Raw genomic sequence first — 20,198 nt, forward strand, 5'->3', positions numbered from 1 at the left:
GCTTCACCAATGCAGTGACTTTCGCCACCATTTTAGGCAGGCTCCATTCAATTCTTGCCAACTTGTGCAATCCATACTCCTTATCCAAACCAAATAGATTTTTTTTTTTGTTATTGTGGGAATCCTGGAGGTGGGTTGGGGGTGGACTGGAAGAGTTATTAACTGTCTTAAGATATCAGGCCCAGGTTAGTCTCCTGCCTCAGCATCCCAGCTCCTGGGATTACATGTGTGAGGTACCATGCCAGGCCTAGACATGCTTTCCTGACTGCTCTTACCACTGTAAAGCCCCATGGCCTATCCGTCCATTTAGTTGATTTTCTCATAAAAGCTAAGATCATGTTCTTTTACAATGCGTATCTCTCGGCAACAGTCTGTCAGTCTACATATGTTAAGACTCAATGTATATACTCCTGGGGAAACTCCTAGTAACTCCAAGTTACTAGGACTTAACTTGTCCTAGTAACTCAGCACTTACCTACAACTTAGCTACCTGGCTCTTCTTGCATAAATTCCTAGTTAATAAGCTTATGGAAAAAAACCACCGAGACAGGGTCTCTCACATGTAGGCTTGAAATTTGCTATGTAAAGCAGGCTGACCTCAAATTCAGAGACCTACCTGCCTCTGCTAAAGCATGAGTCAATATCCAGCAATTACTTTTTGACACTGGGTCTTGACACTGGCAGTCCAGGCTGCCCTAAACTTCCTATAAAAACGAGGCTAGCCTTTAATTTCTGATCCTGCCCATACCTTCCAAGTAGTAGCTACAGATTACTTTTGCTTCCTGAGGCAGTGGGTTTATGAATAAAGACCATGTCCTTTATGTCCTTTTTTCCAACACCAGTTTCACAGGGACAATCACAGACTGTCAACCCTAGACATCACCAGGAGTTATGTGAGTTCAGGGAGAAAGGGCAGAGCAGCACCAAAAACACTCAGGAGACCTAGAAGCATGAAACATCCCCCCCACCTCACCCCCACCCTTGCCCCACTGCTCTCCAGCAGAGACAGCAGCTAGACTCTTTACTGACCAGGCCTTAACACAGGGTTAAGCACTGCTTTTTGCCAATACTCATGCAAGGCCAAACCATGGTTCATGAGGCTGGAAATACTGTTTCCAAGTAAGAGGACAGCACCGTCTAAACACTGCTGAGTCATCCTTCAGGACCGAGAGTCCACCTAGGTGCCCTAGGCCCATCAGTGGGTTTCTCTTGGCCATTGGTTCACTGAACTCATGTGAGCTGGAGAAGGCTTGGGCGGTCTTCCTGTCTGTGGATGATTCTGCTCCTTGTGGGTTCTTCCAAATGCCCATTTTCCATGTGCTGATGTTGACAAAACTGTTGCCCTTCTATCTTTACTACGCCTTGCAGGATGCCCTCCTGCACTGTTGTCAGAAGCAACCCTCCATCTCCAACTCCAAAAATAAATGAAAACCAAACCACACAGTTGGAAATCAAGTTTGTTTTTATATGAACAGAAGTAGACCATCTAGAAATATTTCAGTTTATTTAAATTGTTAAGTAGAGTATGAAACCGAATTTGTAGCTAGTACCAGAGAATGGACTGAACTGTTGGTGTTTAATGAGAACAGCTTCTACACAGGATCCCAAGAGACTTACAGAAAGGGGACAAAGCCCTAAGAGTAAGCAAATAAAACTCAGGTTTCAAACAGATTATACAAAAATTGATTTATACTCCATTTCCCTTTTGGTTTTCTTTTGATATTCAGAAAGTGCAGATTTAACAAAGGTAGCCATATCCTTTCTCTGTACAATGCCGATTATAATTATGCAAACAACGAAACTGTCAGTCTGTTAGCCAAAATCCCAGTGTGTAGCTCCAAACCTTAAGTCACTGAATTAAGGGTTAAAGAAAGTTTAAAGTAAAGAGGCGACTGCCACATTGCAGATAGAGGGAAGCAACACAAACAGCAAAGATCTAACAACAGTAGGTTTAACCTACAACTTCAAAAGCTTAAACATTGCATTTCTCATAGTGGAAAATCAGGGATTATTTGGCAATGCTGCTTTTTACTAGTAAACAATGATAAAGTCAAGTGAGGGGGGAAAACCCTAAGAACCACCAGTGAGGCATATAAAATTGTCTTTAGGGCACTATCTGAAAAATTCATGGGTTCTTTTAACAGATATGTCCCTATATTGTTTATGTGAGCCAAGAGGTCATTAAAATGCATGTCACAGAAATCTTCTCAATGGTAGCTGCTGTCCTAAACTCAGCCTCTGCTTGAAATGAATCATGCTATTCACAATTATTTCCACAAAGGTATCATCTTAGGATGCTAGCAGCATAGGGAACTTAGCCTACCCTATCCTAATGAGAAGCAATGAAGCCAAACTAGAACGGGGAAAGAAGGATGGTCAGACAGAGCCAGAGAGCTCAGCTTTACACGAGAAGCCTTTCGCCGTCCTTTTTCTTTAAAAAAAAGAAAAAAAAAAAATCATGGTAACAGAAGTTTTCGGAGCGGATATAAAGATAGGACTTGAAATTAATAATATTATAATGTATTTCTAAATCTTACAGTAAAGACAACTTAATACAAAAGTGTTCTTCAGAGGCCACATCTCCACACATCTGGCAAACACTGCTAAGACCCACTCCTCCTTGCTCTTTGCAGTATTTTTAAAACCAGTCTTTCCTGGGCTACCGAACTGCCAGAGGAGTTGCCATATGGAGACTAGTCAAATTCAGGTTAAGAGTTTTATTCTAGGAAAGTGAATAGGATATATACCTATTTAGAAAGACAAACCACAACACCCTCCAAACACTAGTGCATGCAATTAACTCTTCCATTTCATAAACTCCATGGATAGACAGGAAGGGAGAGGGGAACAGAAGGCAAACAGCGGGAGAGGTTTTAGGAGAGAGTAAATGAGGGGCTGACACCGATTAACTGACATCTGATATAGGCAGTTAGAATTTATCCTTCTGTTTACTTAGCAAGGTAAATCACTGCTTAATGTTAAACTTGACAAACCTTTCATCTTTAAATAACTCATACCAGGAGTAGTGGGGGCAAACAAAGCAGCATGCAGAAAGATGAGACGCAGGGACAGAGTGGCCCAAGGACCTGGTGGCGGGAATCAGTTTAAATATCAAGGCCACTGGGAATGAGACTGGAAATCAAATGTCACTTCTGCATCACCCTTTGTCCTCAGTTAACTACTGTGAAAGATACAGCCAAGCAAACCACAAGCATCTGAACGGGTTGATGTTGGGATGAAATGTCTCCTGCACATGCTTCCACCGAAACAAAAAAGTAAAACCAAAGAAGTTCCTTTCCACATAAGGCACAGGACAAAATTAACCCCATGTACAGATTCAAGGCGAAAATGAGTGTTTTCCTGGCTTTTGTTTCTTTGCTATCACATCTATAGATTATAGGGACTCAAGCACATTATTCATGACAGAAAATCCCACTGTTGTACAAAATAAAATTGTTAATTCTAACTTTTATTCTTATACAATTTGCAGAATAGAGTTGAAATGATTGCTATAGTTTAATGTTGGTAAGAACTGGACTATATTACAACTGAAGTGCAGGGGTAAGCTGAGCAAGTACATCTGAAAACGAAGTCACAGACATGATTTTTCTATACATTTTTTGTTTGAAGAAAATTATAATAGTCCGCAAGCAGTCACAGATGAAACAAATAAAATAGGTGGACTGAATAGTTAAGATGAGGAACAAAAATCTGTTTAGAGTTAAAAATGGACAGAGTGTTTTATTTTGCAGCAAGAAGAGAAACGGATGGTGGATGGCAGCAGATGGACGGGAGAGCGCTCAGCAACATTTGCTCTTCCAGCCCGTCACGCCTCCTCCACTGCTGATGTCTACGTTTTCACTGTTGGGTTCTTTTACGGGGGTCTGAAACAACACAAGGAAGCAAGTAACCCATGAGAAAACACTGGCATGGATGAAAACAGACCTGTCAGGAAGAGTCACAGCAATGTCAGATTACATAACAAAAGGCAACTATAGTCACATGAGGAGGCGCTCCTGCACTGTGCAATAAGTTACAATGTGAAAACTGTTTCTGGTTGTCCTTTAGTTGGCCTCCTCTGTACAGTGTGACAGACATCTCCTGACAACATTAACAAAGCATCTCGAACCATCTCTGCCCTGACCTATGAGTTTTCAGAACAGAAGGACACCTAAGCCAGACACGGTGGCACATGCCTGTAATCCCAGAACTGAGAAGACAGAAGAATAATTCTAGGGCAGCCTGGGCTACACAGCAAGACCTGTGCCTGGTTTTGTTTTAAAAGGCTGGTGAGATAATTCATCATGGTAACTGCCTGTTGCTAGGCCCAGTGACTGAGTTTGTGTGCTGTGGAGCTTTTAAAAACCCTGGCCTGCCAAATAAAAACTTGTAATTTATAGATCACAAAAAGGCATTGTTAGGCCATGTCTTACATTAGAGACCCTAAAGGCCTTTCTCTGTTCAGATATTTTAAGATTTATTTTATGTATGAGTACACTGTTGCTGTCCTTAGACACACCAGAAGAGGGCATCAGACCCCATTACAGATGGTTGTGAGCCACCATGTGGTTGCTAGGAATTGAACCCAGGACCTCTGGAAGAGCAGTAAGTGCTCTTAACTGCTGAGCCATCTCTGCAGCCCCAGAAAGGGTAATCTCAACCATGAGTAGGTGGTACGGGAGGGGACAAAATGAGTTATCTAATTCCTGTGGGCAAGACACCCAAGACACACCAAAACATTAACTGTCAGACTCTCAGGTGGTGGATTTCTCCTCTCCATCACTCTATACTTGTCCAACGTTATCCTGAAAATGAATCTTATTATATCACAAATAGAACTGTAAAGGCTATGGTGGCCTGACAACCCAACTGTCATGGAAACCACTTAAAAGGCCTTTGGTAGAACAAGGGAAAATATTACAATGCTCTGAAGTCCCAGGCTACCCTCAGAAAGCCTGGCAAATCTGAAGTGAGACTCCTGTTCGGCCCACTCTTGCTGCCTCAAGACAGATCCGTCCCTGTAAACAAGTTCTCTACACTAACAGGATGAAGACACCAAATACCTGTGAGCTTGCCTGATTATGGCCTTTGATCCTTAGACAGCTTTTAAGGAAAATACACAAAAAGTAAAGAACAACTCAAACAGGGCCCACACCAAGAAAACACAACAGGAATTCACTTTCTCTAGGAACTTCTAGCTCCTGGATAAATGGGATTCCAGTTATTCATGGCCTCTCAGTCTGTCTTTCTCTAACTTAAGTGAGACCTGCTCATCCAGGAAAGGGGCGCTAATCCAACAGAAAAGGAAACAAAGGGATTCTTTAAATTTGTGAAGATTACTATTATTATTATTTTATAATTTTGAGACAGGGTCTCATTATATATGTAGGTTTGGCTGACCTGGAACTAACTATGTAGACCAAGTTGGCGTTTCACAGAGATCCACATGCTTCTACATCCCAAGTACCAGGATTAAACGTGTACACCACTATGCTCAGGGTTTGTTTGCTTTTAAGGAAAGGATCCCACTATGGTACACAGGTTAACCTTGATCTCAGAATGCAGTTCTGCCTCAACCATCCAAATGCTGGAATTCTAAGTATGTGCCAATGTGCTTCACTTCAAAAGTCTTTTCCGTCTTTGAAACAGATCAGCTTATAAAGTAGGTCTCCATGACATTTTCATGTATAAAATAAAGGGCTCTAATTTCCTTTCTCTTCTGAGACTGTGTATCTTACTGCATCCCCCGCTGGCATGGAACTATGCACACTACACTGGCACAGAACCCAGAGCCTCAGGCGCACTACCAAATGCTCTGGCACTGACCCGATTCCTCAGCCCAACTAATACTTAAGAAGCAAGAACAGTATTTAAAACGTTTACACAATTTAGAGATTAAAAAAAAAAAAATCTCCCTTTCCAAATCTTCCTTTGCTATATGTAACTGTGCATGTGTGTTTCATGTTTGGTACCATATACTTTTGGTTTTTTTTTTTTTGGTTGTTGTTGTTTTTTCGGTTTTTCAAGACCATATACTTTTTAAATGAAACCACACTTTCACTTGATCTTTCATTTACTGTTTTAAAATTTGAGACAGGGTCTCTCTTTGTAACCCAGGCTGGCCTCAACATACACTCAAGCTGCATCATCTTCCTAAGTGATGGATTGCAGACATGTGTCATCATGCTTGGCTCTAACCTGCTTTCCATTGCTCAATATATTATAAATAGCCTTCATGTATTTACCCACACTAACCTTTCCTCATTCTCTGAAAGTTAGAGATTGAACTTTCGATCTCCCACATACTAGACCATTCTAGATCATTCTACCAATGATCTACACCAGTGGTTCTCAATCTTCCTAATACTTTGACCCTTTAGTACAGTTCTCATGTTGTGATGACCCGCAATCATAAGATTATTTTCGTTGCTACTTCATAACTGTAATTTTGCTGTTATAAATATAATGTAAATATCTGATATGCAGGATATGTGATATGCAACCCCTGTGAAAGGGTCATTTGACCACCCCAAAGGGGTCACAACCTATAGGCTGAGATGATCTATGCCCTCAGCCCCAATTTCACTTCTTTGTGCAGGTTTGGTCACCAACATCACACATTCATCAAACAGACATGAGGATTTGGGGTCGGGACATGGGGGTGCAGTATAAACAGAGACCAGACGTGAATATCAGCAGCTACCACTGACTGCCTACCTCGGGTTGCTCCATATTTTCTGGTCATTTAGCTACAAGTTCCTTACTTTATTCTGGAAGATCAGCTATTGGTAATAGGTGATCTTTTAGGAACAACAGCACCAAAACTGAAGATGTTCTATGTAAATACTGTATTTAAGGAGACAAAGGGGGTGGTGGGGCAATCCAAGCACCCAGAAGGCTAGGATAGGTGAATCAAGAGTTGCAGTCCAGCCAAAGGTATGTATAAAACAAAAACCTACTACCACCAACAAAGACAAAATAATTTAGAAGTGATGCTGCATAAAGAACTTACCTTTCGGAGGATGTCTTCAGCTAATGTGAGGAACGCCTTTTCGATGTTTATATTTGCTTTTGCACTAGTCTCAAAAAACCTAATACCATGCTCCCTTGCAATCTAAAATAGAAGCAAAAAAAATGTTATGCAACTGCCAAACGTGGGCAGCCAACTGTGGCAGTAACACGTTAGAGGAAACAATTATGGTACTCTGAAAGTAGTGATGTCAACTAGAATGTGACAGACCATTTTAAGGAGTCAAGATCTTAAAAAGAGAGGTAGGTAATAAAAACCCTCTCTGTACCTCGAGAGTTTACTTGAGACATCCTAAATCAGGTATCTTGTCCTCACATTAGAAGCTCAGCGTGGTATACCTAATTTCTGCTTTCCACAGTCTTTTAGTTACAAACTTCAGAATCTTAATAACTGACTTATTAAAGTTCTAAGACTAACAACAACAACTGCTGACACATTTCTCTTACATGGCTTATATAAAACTAACAAATAGCAGGCACAGATGTGCCTGCCTCCCCGTGTTAGTAACACAGTAGAAGAGTCTCTCCCAGGGTAAGCTGTGTTTCCATAAGCACTCTTTCTAAGAGCTGGCAGGGCTGCTCAGTGCCAGCAAGCAGACCCCGTCCCCGTCACAGAGCTCTGTGTGCTCATGCATACCTGCTCTCCTTTGCCTTTCGGTACAACTCTCTTGTCATCCATGTCACACTTGTTCCCTAGCAACATCCTTTCCACATCTTCATTGGCATGCTGAAATGGGAAACATTATTACTGTTGCATACTCACACGAATGATTACTTAATGTTTTATAAATATGACTGTATGTTTCTTAAATCCATGTTATTTTTCTATGTATCTGTACACATGGTGTATGTGTAGGTGCAGACACAGACCCACACATGGGTATGTAGACACCAGAGACTTTTTTTAAATTCTGAGACAGGGTCGCTCATTGAACTTGGAACCATCAACTGGCTAGACTGGCTAACCAGTGAGTAAGTCCCAGAGTTCCCTGTCTCCACCTCCCAGAGAGGGTATCACAAGCCTACACATGGAGCTGGAGAGATGGCTCAGTGGTTAAGAACACTGGCTGTTCTTCCAGAAGACCTGGGTTCAATTCCCAGAACCCATATGGCAGCTCACAACTGTCTGTAACTATAGTTACAGGGGATCTGATGCCCTCTTCTGGCCTCTACAAATACTGCATACAAATAGCGTGCAGACAAGCCAGCTAAAATACTCATACTAAATAAACAAAAATCCTACACTGCCACACCTGATTTATTATGATTACTAGAGAAATGAATGAACCTAGTTGATGTGAGCACAGCAAACACTTCAATTGTTAAGCTATCTCACTAGCTTTTAAATTTCCCTTATTAAGACTTACAATTCTTAAACTACCTAACAAAAGACATACAATCCCTAAGATAGATTCACTCCAAACGTTACTTCTCTTCTAGAAGAGCTTGTCTACTTCTAAACATATTCTCTCCAAAAAGCTAGATAAGGGTAATATCTGAAAACAGATCACTTATGCATATTCAAGCTAACCAAATGGTCTATATACACCATTTAAACGCACCCCTTAAAACAAAGCCCTTGTCATCTCTAACAGCTACATTGCTATAAGGAGATCTCACTCATTTAAATTAGTTAAAAACAAATTCAAAACTCCAATATTCTGAAGGTAGAAACAGGAGAACTGCCACAAGTTCAAAGCTGTCTTGGTCTATACAATGGCTTTCAGGCTAGTCTGGGCTATAGAAACCTAGCTGAAAAAACAACCCTCTCCCCCAAAAGACACCCCCCTAAAACCCTAAACTGCTGATTTGAGTTTAAAGAAAGTATTTAAAGAAATAATTAAATGAATTTTAACTAGGGACTAGAACAGAATTTCCAACAATGTTTAAAATGAAAGCTGGATGTAGTAGTACATGACTTTCACCTCAGCACTCAGAAGGTAAGGGTGGGCGAAATCCACTGTACATTACAAAGCCAGCCAGGTCTACATAGTGCGTGCACGCGCGCGCGCGCACACACACACACACACACACACACACACACACACACACACACACACACATACACACACACACACACACAAAGAGTGGGCTTGGACCTGGCTCCTCACTATGTGCTAGCCTGCTTTAAAGTGCTACAGAAAAGACCAGACAGTGGGAACACCCAGCAGAGTCACACTCCTTATTTAGTAAGACATTCCTATTGATGTGGGAAACCTTTGTAGTTATGATCTTGGCTCAGCCTTTTTTTCTAATCACTATCCCTTTTATATGAAGCAAGAGATATGCTTATACCAAAACTAAGAAAAAGGAAAGTACCTAATGAATAACTGACACCTGCTTTTTAGCACCCCTCCCCCAATTTTTACAAGTCAAAACAGCATTAAAAATTCTTCATTCATTAAATTAAATCTAAGCCATGGTGGGAGAGCTGGCTCAGCAGTCAAGAGCACCGGCTGCTCTTGCAGAGGGGCTGTGTTAGATTCACAGCATCCACACGTAGCTCACACACACTTGTTAACTCTTGTTCTAGGGCATCTGAGGCACTCTTCAGACTTCTATGGCATCAGGCATGCACACAGATACATGCAGACAAAACCTTCATACACAGAATGAATCTAGAGAAAAGGAGTGGTAATCCTAGCATTTGGGAGGTGGAGATGAGAGGTTCAGGGATTTAAGGTCAGAGAGCTGAGGCTAACCTGGACTATGTGAGACCTGGACTTAAAGACTGAACCCAAACCAAACAATTAAACGAAACCCTTTGCATACCTAAATGTCAGCATCAATACAAGAGGGAACTGGAGACAAAGTTTACTGCTGCCTGTAGCAGCCTGGGCAGTTCTTTTTAGAGACCTCAACTCACTTAAGCTAGAGCCTTAATTTCACTGCAGAAAAGATTTCAGCATAACCTGGCAAAAACAGCTTCTCTCATCTCTGGGCTAGAAAGAAGGCTCAGCAGCTAAGAACACTCACTGGTCTTGCAGAGAACACAAGTTCAGTTCCCAGCACCCACACCAGGCCAAACAACCATATCTGATATTCTCTTCTGACATTAGGGGGCACCCCCACAGATGTAGTATTTGTTCATACAGACACATTCATATAAGTAAAAACAGGTCTTTTAAAAAAAGAGAATTTGGGGACAAGTCAGTGTGAAACAGTTGAAGTTTATTAGGAGTTTTAACACACATGTAAGCAGAGAAGTTAATAGAAATGAGGCGCCTAGAAAGGACTGTGCACAACTAATTGTTAGCGTGATTTCAAGAGTCACATTTAAGCATCTTAGCAACTTTTATACATATGGTTTGTGGCTTAAAAAAAAAAAAAAAAAAGACAAGTTCTTACTATATAGCTTTGATGGCCTTGAACTCAGAGAGACCTGTCTGCTTCTGCCTCCCAGGTGCTGTGGTTAAAGGCATGCATTACCATGCCTGGGATTTGGGGATGGCTTTTAAATTACTTTGCTCTAAGGAACCTTACTCTTGTTTCTGCCCTTTTTCTGTATGTGACATCACAGGGTGGTTTCTGAAGCACATTAGATAAGATTGCAGACTTGTAAAGTAAAACCATACATCACAAGCACTGCAGAGAGAGCTAAGGCACATTTTCATTATTATAAAGAAAGTTTAAGTAATAAAATTTCCTGAAAATTACAAGCTAGTATCTGGGAAAGGAGGAAGGCCATACGTGAAGGTCATATATGTCAAGGACCTTCAGCATAGGGCACTACTATTTAAAAATTCTTATTGGGAATATCTTTATACAGAAGAAACAGTCTCTCTTTGTAGGCAAATCACACAGTAAACATTACTGACTGCATTGGCATTCTTCTGTTTTGTTGTTTTTCGAGACAGGGTTTCTCTGTATAGCCTTGGCTGTCCTGGAACTCACTCTGTAGACCAGACTGGCCCCGAACTCAGAAATCTGCCTGCCTCTGCCTCCGCCTCCCAAGTGCTGGGATTAAAGGCGTGTGCCACTACTGCCCGGCTACATTGGCATTCTTGACTCTGGGACCTGGCAGAACTTCAACCAGACTCTGAGATATGGGACAGATTTCTCAATTCATGTCCCATTAGCTGCCCTCATTTTTCTTTCCTGCTTTACAAATACGTTACCAAAACAGTGAGAAGGACTGGGAGATAGCTCAGTTGGGAGATTGCTTGCCTGGTGTACAGGAAGCTCTGGGCTCAGCCCCTAGCAGCACATAAACTGGAAGAGGCAAAAGGATTAGAAGTCATCCTCAGTAAGTTCAAGGCTAGCCTGAAATAGATGCGACCTCTCAAAAGACAGTGACAAGGCCACCCACAAAGCAGACAATGCTTGCAAATCATCTATCATTCAGAATATATAGAGCTTCAAGAAAATGAAACGTTCAGTGGGTCAAGATGCTTGTCTGTCAGCCTAGGGACCATGGATTGGATCCCTGAAAGCCATATAAAGGTGTAAAGAGAAAACAGACTCTATGAGGTTGTCTTCTGACAGGCAGTGTCTTAATACCTAAACATTTCAAAATGTCTGGAGCAATATGACTTTTCCATAACTTACTAATTAAAAACCTTTTAAATCACTCAATAAAAATTCACTGAGAAATAATTCACTTAAGAGAAAAACATCATGAAAACCACTGGCAATTTTTATTATCTTAATACACAGAATTATTGAACAAATTTTGAAGATGAACTGCTCAGATGTTTAGGGAGGGAGGGCACATGCTCCTGCTATGTCTTACCTCATCTATGTTTCTAAGCCACTTGCTGATGTTTTCAAAGCTTTTACCGTTGGTGATGTCATACACTAGCATGATGCCCATTGCTCCTCTGTAGTAGGAGGTTGTGATGGTGTGAAATCGCTCCTGGCCTGCTGTGTCCCTGAAATGAACCACCAATAATTGTATTAAGTACTTTAGTATCACTACACTTCAAATAAAATGTAAAATAGAATAGTAGTAAAAATATAGATTAAAATCCACTTTTAATCACAAAGGAGAACAGAATAAGCACTCATTTAACTCTTCTGAGCAGACTGAGCTCAGACTCTAAGAAAGCTTGAACTCATAGTTTCTGCATCAGCCTCCAAAGTAACAGCATCACAGGAGCCAAAAAGGAAATTATCATTGTATGCTCTTCATTTCATAGTTGGAGGAAATTAATGAACTACTCATACAGAGCTCAAAGGAAAAACAGCAAAAATTGACAAAAAAATGTTTTGAAATTATTTAGTAAATATCCACAAGCCATATAAAAACTCCTGGATCCATTTTATTCATATTCCTAATTCTGTAAGGTAATACAGAAGCATGTGAAATTTTTAGATCATTTAAAGATCACAACGTTTAGGATCTTCATGAAAACTGTAAAGATAACTGTTTACTAACTCACTCGCGCAGACCAGGCATCCACCACTGTGGGACACCCTCACCCCTCCACATCCCCACCTCCTATTTTTAATTTTTTGAAAAATTATTTTATTTTCTATGTGTGTGAGTGTTCTGCCCACAAGCATGTCTGTGTGCCACACCTGTGCTTGGTGCCCATAGAAGCCAGAGGAGGGCATCAGATCCTCCTGTACTCAGGTTATGGACAGTTGTGAGCTGCCATGTGGGTGTTATGAATTAAATCTGGGTGCTCTGGGAGAGCAGCCAGTGCTCTCAATCCAATCACTGAGCCACCTAGCCAGTCTCCTCCCTCACCTCTCTTCGTGTCTTTATTTTATGTTTGTTTTAATGTGTAATATGTATGAATATGTGTGCATTACATGACTGCCTGGTGCCCTTCAGAGACAAGAAGAGGGCATCAGAACCAATGCCTGCCTTTTTTTTTGTAAAAGCAATTTTAAAAATTACTTATGTATTTGTTTCCTTTTTTTGGGGGGGTGGGGGGAGGCGGGGCAGAGTTTCATCTTATAGTCCTGGCTGCCCTGGAAACTCACTCTGTAGGCCAGACTGGACTTGAACTCACAGAGATCCACCTGCCTCTGCCTCTCAAGTACTGGGACAAAAGTTGTGTGCTCTTAAAAGGTAGAGCCATCACCTCCCTTCCCTTCCTGGCTCTTTTGAAACAAGACTTCACAACTTAGTTCTGGCCAGCCTGGACCTTGCTATGCAGACTAGGATGACCTTAAACTCAGAGATTCTCCTATCTCTGTCTTCCAATTACTGGGATTAAAGGTGTGTCCCACCATGCTTAGCCCATAAAAGTAATCCAAACATATCAATTGTAGTAGTAATTGACATTAGTGTTATGTGCATAAAATCATCCCTCAACATAACACTAATGTCAAACTTTGGTTTTGCCACTACACTACAATTGATATGTGTGTCTCTGGTGTGCATGTATGTGTATGGATGCCCAAGGCTGATGTCAGGATCAGAGCTTGATTGCTCTTTCCTATTATTCATCAAGACAGGGTCTCCTAAACAACCTTAGAGCTTGCCGATATGACTATTCTCAATAGCCAGTTTCCTTTGAATATCTCTCCTCCACCGTTTCAGACTGGAATTATAGGCCAATACCGCCATCCATCCAGTATTTATGTGGTTCTAGGAATCTTAACTCTGGTCCTCTTATTTGTACAGCAAAATCTTAACCACTGAGACAGCTCCTCAGCCCCTAAGTGTGCCAGTGCAGGAGCAGATTCATAACGGCAAACAGACCAGGGTCAAGGCTGCCTCCACCCCCAAAATGAACCGCAACAATTACATTGGTCAGGGTGTTGAGGGCTCCATTAGCTACTGTCAACTACAGAGGTCTTTGCTAGCCAACACTTCCATCATCCTGAGCGAGCACCTTCTGGTCTTTTGCAGAGAGTTTGGGCACTATGACTGCACTGGTAGCCTCACTCTCCACCCAGAGGGAATGGCCCCGGCTCAGCACTAGTTCTCTTCCCCTATCATCTTAATCAGACATGCTTTGAAGCACTTTATAACTAAACACAGGAAAGTAACAGGAGAGAAACAGGAAATTGGAAATGAGAAAAACTGAGATTATTCAACTCCTTTGCTTTGATTCATTTGTAGAAATTTAACTGAAAACCTTGACAGCCACAGCAAGAAAGGAGAGAAAATATTGGGCAACTCAGAACAAATTACTTTTCCCCCTAGAAGTTAAAAGGACAGGAGGATACTTAAGTAAGTTTTATTATTCATAAGACTCCTTGTTCTGATTGTTAGTATAAAAAATATTAAGAATAACAGAGATAGGGGACTGGGAGGAGGTGGGTAGTGATCTAGGTGTAAAGTAAATGAATAAATTAATTAATTAAAAGAATAATAAAGATAAAACATGTGACTACAAACACCGTATTAGTTTCTTCTTTTGGTTTTTGAAGACACAGCCTCCCTCCCGTTTACCCATTTGTCTCTAAGCTCCCACCCTTGTCCCTTCCTAGAACAGCTCCCCATAGATTGATGTATTTTCCTTACTCTCTGAGGCCTTCTAGCACCCCATTATTTAAAATCGTTCCTTTTTGTCTCGACCCTCGGCACTACAAAACAAAAGCCAAAAGTGCCAAGGCCTCCTCAGCACAGCAGGAACACAGGCGAGTAGGGCTGCTTTCCTTTTCTGAGGTGTTATAAACTGACCAATAATTCTACTCCTATAGAGAAAGCTTCAAGTCTCCTACATGGAATGCAGCTCAAATGTGCCTTGGGAAAGTGATGTCAGGACTCAGGTCAGTGTCTCACTATAGCGTAGGCAGCCTAAGAAACTATCATTACTCCGCTACAAATGCCGCCAACACTTTCTGCTTCCCCTTCCCTAGTCATTCACATCGCACAATTAGCAAACAATACACATATTTCTGTGTTAAATCTTAAATTTTCTACAAAAAAGGAACACAACACACTCAACCTACATCATGGTACCTACAGGTTTATATTATGTTGGTTAGCTATGAAATATCAACATTAAAGATACGAAAGTATTAATGTCCCCAAAAGGGTAATCATCACTTTGTGTTCATAGAGATTTGTTTTAATTAACTATTCTGTTACTTGATTTATTAAAAACTTGTTTTCTTATTTTTGGGGGAGGCGCATACGTGCCAAGACATATGTGTAGAGATCAGAGGACAATTTCTGGGGAGCCAGGTATCACCAGTCACCATGTGGGTTCTGAGGGCCAAATTCAGGTTGTCAGGTTTGGTGGCAGTTACCTTTCCCTATTCAGCCATCTACCTGGGCCTGTTTTTAAAAATTTGTCTTCATTTTTCAGAACCATAAAGCCTACTTATAGCCTCTCATTTCTGTTAGAATGACCCAGGTAAATTTGTGAAAGTTTTCTGTGTCCCATTTTAATGTGCACACTTCCTACATTTGTACTTTTCTGGTTTTTTGGTTTTTGTTTTTTTTGAGACAGGGTTTCTCCTGGCTGTCCTGGAACTCTGTAGACCAGATTGGCCTCAAACTCACAGAGATCCACCTGCCTCTGCCCCCTGAGTGCTGGGATTAAGGGCGTGTACTGGGACACCTGGGTTACATTTTACTTCTCAATATAACCATACCTTACCAAAATGACCTGGCTCTCTTGTTTGTTGTTTAAAACATGGTAGCATGTGGCTGGGGTTTTCCTAGAATCTGGTGTGTAGCCCTGAGTTCCTGATTATACTGTCTCCACTCCTCCCAAACTGAGATTACAAACATGCCATCAGACTTGGATTGATCTGAGATGCTCCAACACATGGATTCTCATTATGCTAACTAGCCTCCAGAAATTAAGGCAATAAGCAACATCGATGATGGTGTGTGTGTGTACACACACATGTAGGTGCCTGCAAGCTGCCTGGTGTAGATGCTGGGAATTGAACTTGGGGCCTCTGTAGAAGAAGGTCTTGCTTTTAACCACTACACCGTCTCTCCAACAACTTCAAACCAACAGAAGAAACTTCCTGCATCACTAACTCTAGGAGTTACCTTTAGCTCAGGGATAAAGATGCCTATTGTTAGTGATACTACTTTTAGAATGTCTCTCACACACAGTCCAAGTCTAATCGAGTGCTCTAGATTCAACCCAAAAGAAAAATTGATATTAAATATCTGAAGAGCAATTAAACACTGCACGCCTCATAATTACCTTTTTTTTAACCATAACATACATTTCTAAGCCTATTTTCACTTTTTTCCTGTTTTCAAAACCATGCAGTTTTCCTCTGCTATTAAAATTATTTGTTACCAGTCTAATTAGTATGATCAGGTTGCTAAAATGACAAGGCAAAAGCAGAATTTTCCTTGCACAAAATTAAAGATGTGCAGCTGAGAGAATGTTGTAAAATACTATTATTGCCAATGATACACTATAAAAGGAGTGCTACATTCCAAGGAGTCAAAGCAGTGTCTCTCCCTCAATCCACGTGGTGGGTGAAGCGTGTGCTTCAGACACTACTGAGGGAGTTATTTTTAGCTTAGGCACAAACATTATGGACTGTGAAGTCAATGGCAATAATTTTCACTTCCTGAAAGGTCACACACAGCTTGTTCAGGAAAGGCAGTCTAGAAGACACCGAGCAAACGGCAAAGGAGAGTATTGCTGTAACTGTAAGCAACTGGCACCAACACAGAAAGTAAGTAAACTCACCATATCTGTAGCTTGATCTTCTTCCCTTGTAGTTCCACTGTTTTGATCTTAAAGTCTATTCCTGTAACACAAGGAAGGTAAACTGTAATTCCTGCTTTACTTGGCAACAACCAATTTTTTGAAAGTCAAAATACTTAAAAATTTAAATACTTAATATTTTAGTTGAAGATCTTAATGCCTATTCATTTTAAAATTTATTTCTAAAATATAGACAGAAAAATCTCTACAAAAAAAAAAAAAAAAAAAAAAAAAAAAAAAAACCCAAAAAGTAAAAATTTGTAGCCTTAACTGGTTTGGAACTTGCTATGTTTAGACCAGGCTAGCTTCCAACTCATGGAGATATACTTGCCTTTGCCTCCCCAATGCTGGGACTCTACACTCTTTCTTACAGTACAGATGAACATATGCCACAATGTACTCTGATCCCACAAATTAAATGAAAATCAGTAACAAAACACTATCATGAGTCATAGAAGAAATAAAAAACATTATGGGAAAAATCAAACTAAAATGAAATTTTGTGAGACACAGGCTAGTAAGATGGCCCAGTCAGTAATGTGGTGGCTACATAAGCATGAGTATTTGCCGACCAGAAAATCTAGCCTTCAGCATACCCCAGGTTCAGTGATGGACTCTGTCTCAAAAAATATCAAACAGAAGCTTGTGAGATGGCTCATCCAGCAACAATGTTTTCTGTCAAGCCTGAAAACCTAAGTTCCATCCCTGGGGCCTAGATAGTGGAAGGAGAATACTGTATGCCACAAGTAGTCCTCTGACCTCCACATGCATGCCCCTTCCCTCAAATAAGCATGTAAATAAATAAATAGACTTAAAACAAAATCCCCAAACATAAGATGGACAGTGATTGAGAAATACTAGCCATCAACCTCTTGCCTACATACATGCATGTACACCAGGGCACACACACACCTTCACTGTAAGAATATGGTACTTCAGGCCTGGTAGTGGTATAACATGCTTTTAATCCCAGTACTCAAGAGGCAGAGACAGGTGGATCCCTGTGAGTTCAAGTTCAACCTGGTGCACAGAGTAAGAACATAGTACTTACTAAAGCCTCTTCTTAACTCAGGCTTGTTTTTCAGCAGGCTTCAATTTATCTGTCAAGCCCTAGCTAGATTCACTCCTAAGGAGCACAACTCCTCAATGGACAATAAGCAATTAACAATGAAAACTGTTTAAAATTCAAATACCTAAAGGTAAGCCAAAGTTCAGAACTGACACACTGCCATCTTAACAAACAGATAAAATCTAAAGGTGATTAGAATCCGTTAGGTGATTCCAGTAACTATCCTGTCCCCATTGCTTCCCCATGACAAGCAGAAGGGTGACAGTTTAACAAGTGCACATCATTTATGAAGTTTAAGTATCTGAAGAATCTGCAAGTATTTTTTTCTAGGATAGGAATTAATATTTGAGTCCTGTTTTCTGGGGGCCCAAAACAAGAGACTGATATCAATCAGAATCTCTTTCTGTCTCTTTTCATCTTTAAGTAGCCCAGGATAGCTATGAATTCTTGGATTCTGCCTCAGCCTCCAAGAGCTGGGCTTAAAGGCATGTGCCACCAGATTAACACCCTCATTTTAATAACTAGTCTCTCAGCAAAACGTGCTGGCATCCACAGTCCAAAATGTTCCTCTTTCTAAAATCTTGAATTTCTTTCCCCTCTGACTTTGAGCTTGTCAAATTATTATCTAATTTTTCTAGGTTGCCCTGATTCAACATATCTAATGAAAAGAAAAAAGGAACATTTACCAGCATTAACCTTTATAGCCACAGGCTATATTTTTGTTTTCTTGGGAATAACTGTCCTAACATGACCTAATAGACTGATTAAGACCAACAATTCCATCGAGGCATATATAGTTTACTAGTCTGAATTGATAACTCCTAACAATCAATACTATTTTAGAAAGTATGACTAAAGAGGATAAAATTGAGAGAAGCTCTAAATCCCTTGGGATAAAAACATGGGATCACTGGAAAATGTTTATTCTAAATGATCTGCTTAATTGGCCAAGATAGAAAGATCACCCTAGGAACGAGAGAGATGGCTCAGCAGTTAAGAGCACTGGCTGCTCTTCCAAAAGATCCAGTTTAATTCCAAGCACCCACTCATAAGATGGCTCACAACTATCTCCAGTTCCCAAGGATCCAATGCCCTCTTCTGGCCTCCTCAGACACTGCACATATATGGTGCAGAGACGTACATGCAGATAAAACACTCATGCTCATAAAACCTAAAAAATTTGCCTTTGAACTCAAAGAGTCATCAAGTAGAACACAAAGTATCAAGACACATGCCTCACAGAAAAATGTAAGAACATGGGGGGGGGGGTGGTGGCGCAGTTTATAAATGCTTGCAGAGAAACAAGTGACATTAAAAGGCAATTCTAAACATCTCAAAAGCAACAGTAGGATTCAAGAGATAGAAGACTCAAGAGCTTGACGGGAGGGAGACGTGGTTAGTAAACAGCCTGCTGCGTTGTCCTAGTTTCATTTCTGCTGCTGTGACAAATGCCTGACAAAAAGCAGGAAGACGTTTACTGTAGCTCACAATTCCAAGTTATAGTCAATCACAGACTAGAAATCCCAGTGGCAGGAGCTTAAAGCAGCTGTCATGTCACATCAATAGTCCAAAGCAGAGAGACATGGATGTAACCCCCCTACTTGCTCACTTGTGTGTAGCTCCATTTGTCCAGCTGCACACACTTCATTCAGAATCCTCTGCCTAGAGAATGGTGCTTCCATTTCTCTGTCTACAGTGGCTGGTCTTCGTAAGTCAACAGACTTAATGACGACAATACTCCACAGACAAGCCAACAGGACAGTCCAACGTGGACAATCCCTCATTGAGAATCTCTTCCCAGGTGAGTCTAGGCTGATTACATCTAACCGCCACATTGTACAAACAAGAGGACCTTGATTTCAGATTCCAGCCTGGAAGTACATCTTTGTAATCCCAGCAGTAGGGCAGAGGATAGTGATGAAGACAGGAGGGTCGCAAAGTTAGTTAAGAGGTGCTGTCTCACAAAATGAATCCTCTGGACCTCTCATGTTCACATATGAACACAGACTACGTGCATACACCACAGACACGCCAAGAATTCTCAGTATGTCTCACCAATATGAAGTGAAAGCCATTCTCAAGTGTAAAAGACAGCAAAGAGTTCAGCCTGTGTGTAAGACACAGTGTCTCCGAGTGTGGCACCATAACAGGTACTGTGAAAAGGCTGAGAATTGAAATCTAACCTTTTTTCAAAACAAACACACACACACACACACACACACACACACAATTCAACCTAGCCCCACTCACAGCAATAGTAGCATCTAATGAAGGAAAGCTGTTTGAGGGCGGGTGGGAAGGAGCATCAAGCTAAGGTGTCCTAGCCTGCAGGACGGACACGAGACACCTACTGCACAGAAGCCAACTCACACCCCAGACAGTTTACCTCAACAGAAAACAGCCTGCGAGGCACAGAGCTGACTCTTCATTTCCCCTGAACTGTCACCACCACCTAGGCAGGAATCTCTCCAAACTAAGTACCTACACTCCAAGACCAGCCATTTACCCTA

The 20,198-nt window shown here is 41.0% G+C and overlaps 1 protein-coding gene across 1 annotated transcript in view; it reads right to left on the bottom strand.

The window, feature by feature from the left end:
• Positions 1-1,444: 1,444 nt before the first annotated feature.
• Rab10 (RAB10, member RAS oncogene family) overlaps positions 1,445-20,198 on the bottom strand; it is a 50,837-nt gene continuing 32,083 nt past the window's right edge. The window contains exons 2-6 of the mRNA XM_034514020.2: positions 16,602-16,662; positions 11,762-11,900; positions 7,667-7,756; positions 7,013-7,114; positions 1,445-3,884 (exon numbers count right to left, since the gene is read on the bottom strand). Of these exons, the coding sequence (XP_034369911.1) occupies positions 3,801-3,884; positions 7,013-7,114; positions 7,667-7,756; positions 11,762-11,900; positions 16,602-16,662 (476 nt within the window). The 3' untranslated portion in view covers positions 1,445-3,800. The remainder of the gene's footprint in view (positions 3,885-7,012; positions 7,115-7,666; positions 7,757-11,761; positions 11,901-16,601; positions 16,663-20,198) is intronic.

This window comes from Arvicanthis niloticus, chromosome 11 (genome assembly GCF_011762505.2).
Source record: "Arvicanthis niloticus isolate mArvNil1 chromosome 11, mArvNil1.pat.X, whole genome shotgun sequence".
In the NCBI taxonomy this organism is placed as follows: Eukaryota; Metazoa; Chordata; class Mammalia; order Rodentia; family Muridae; genus Arvicanthis; species Arvicanthis niloticus.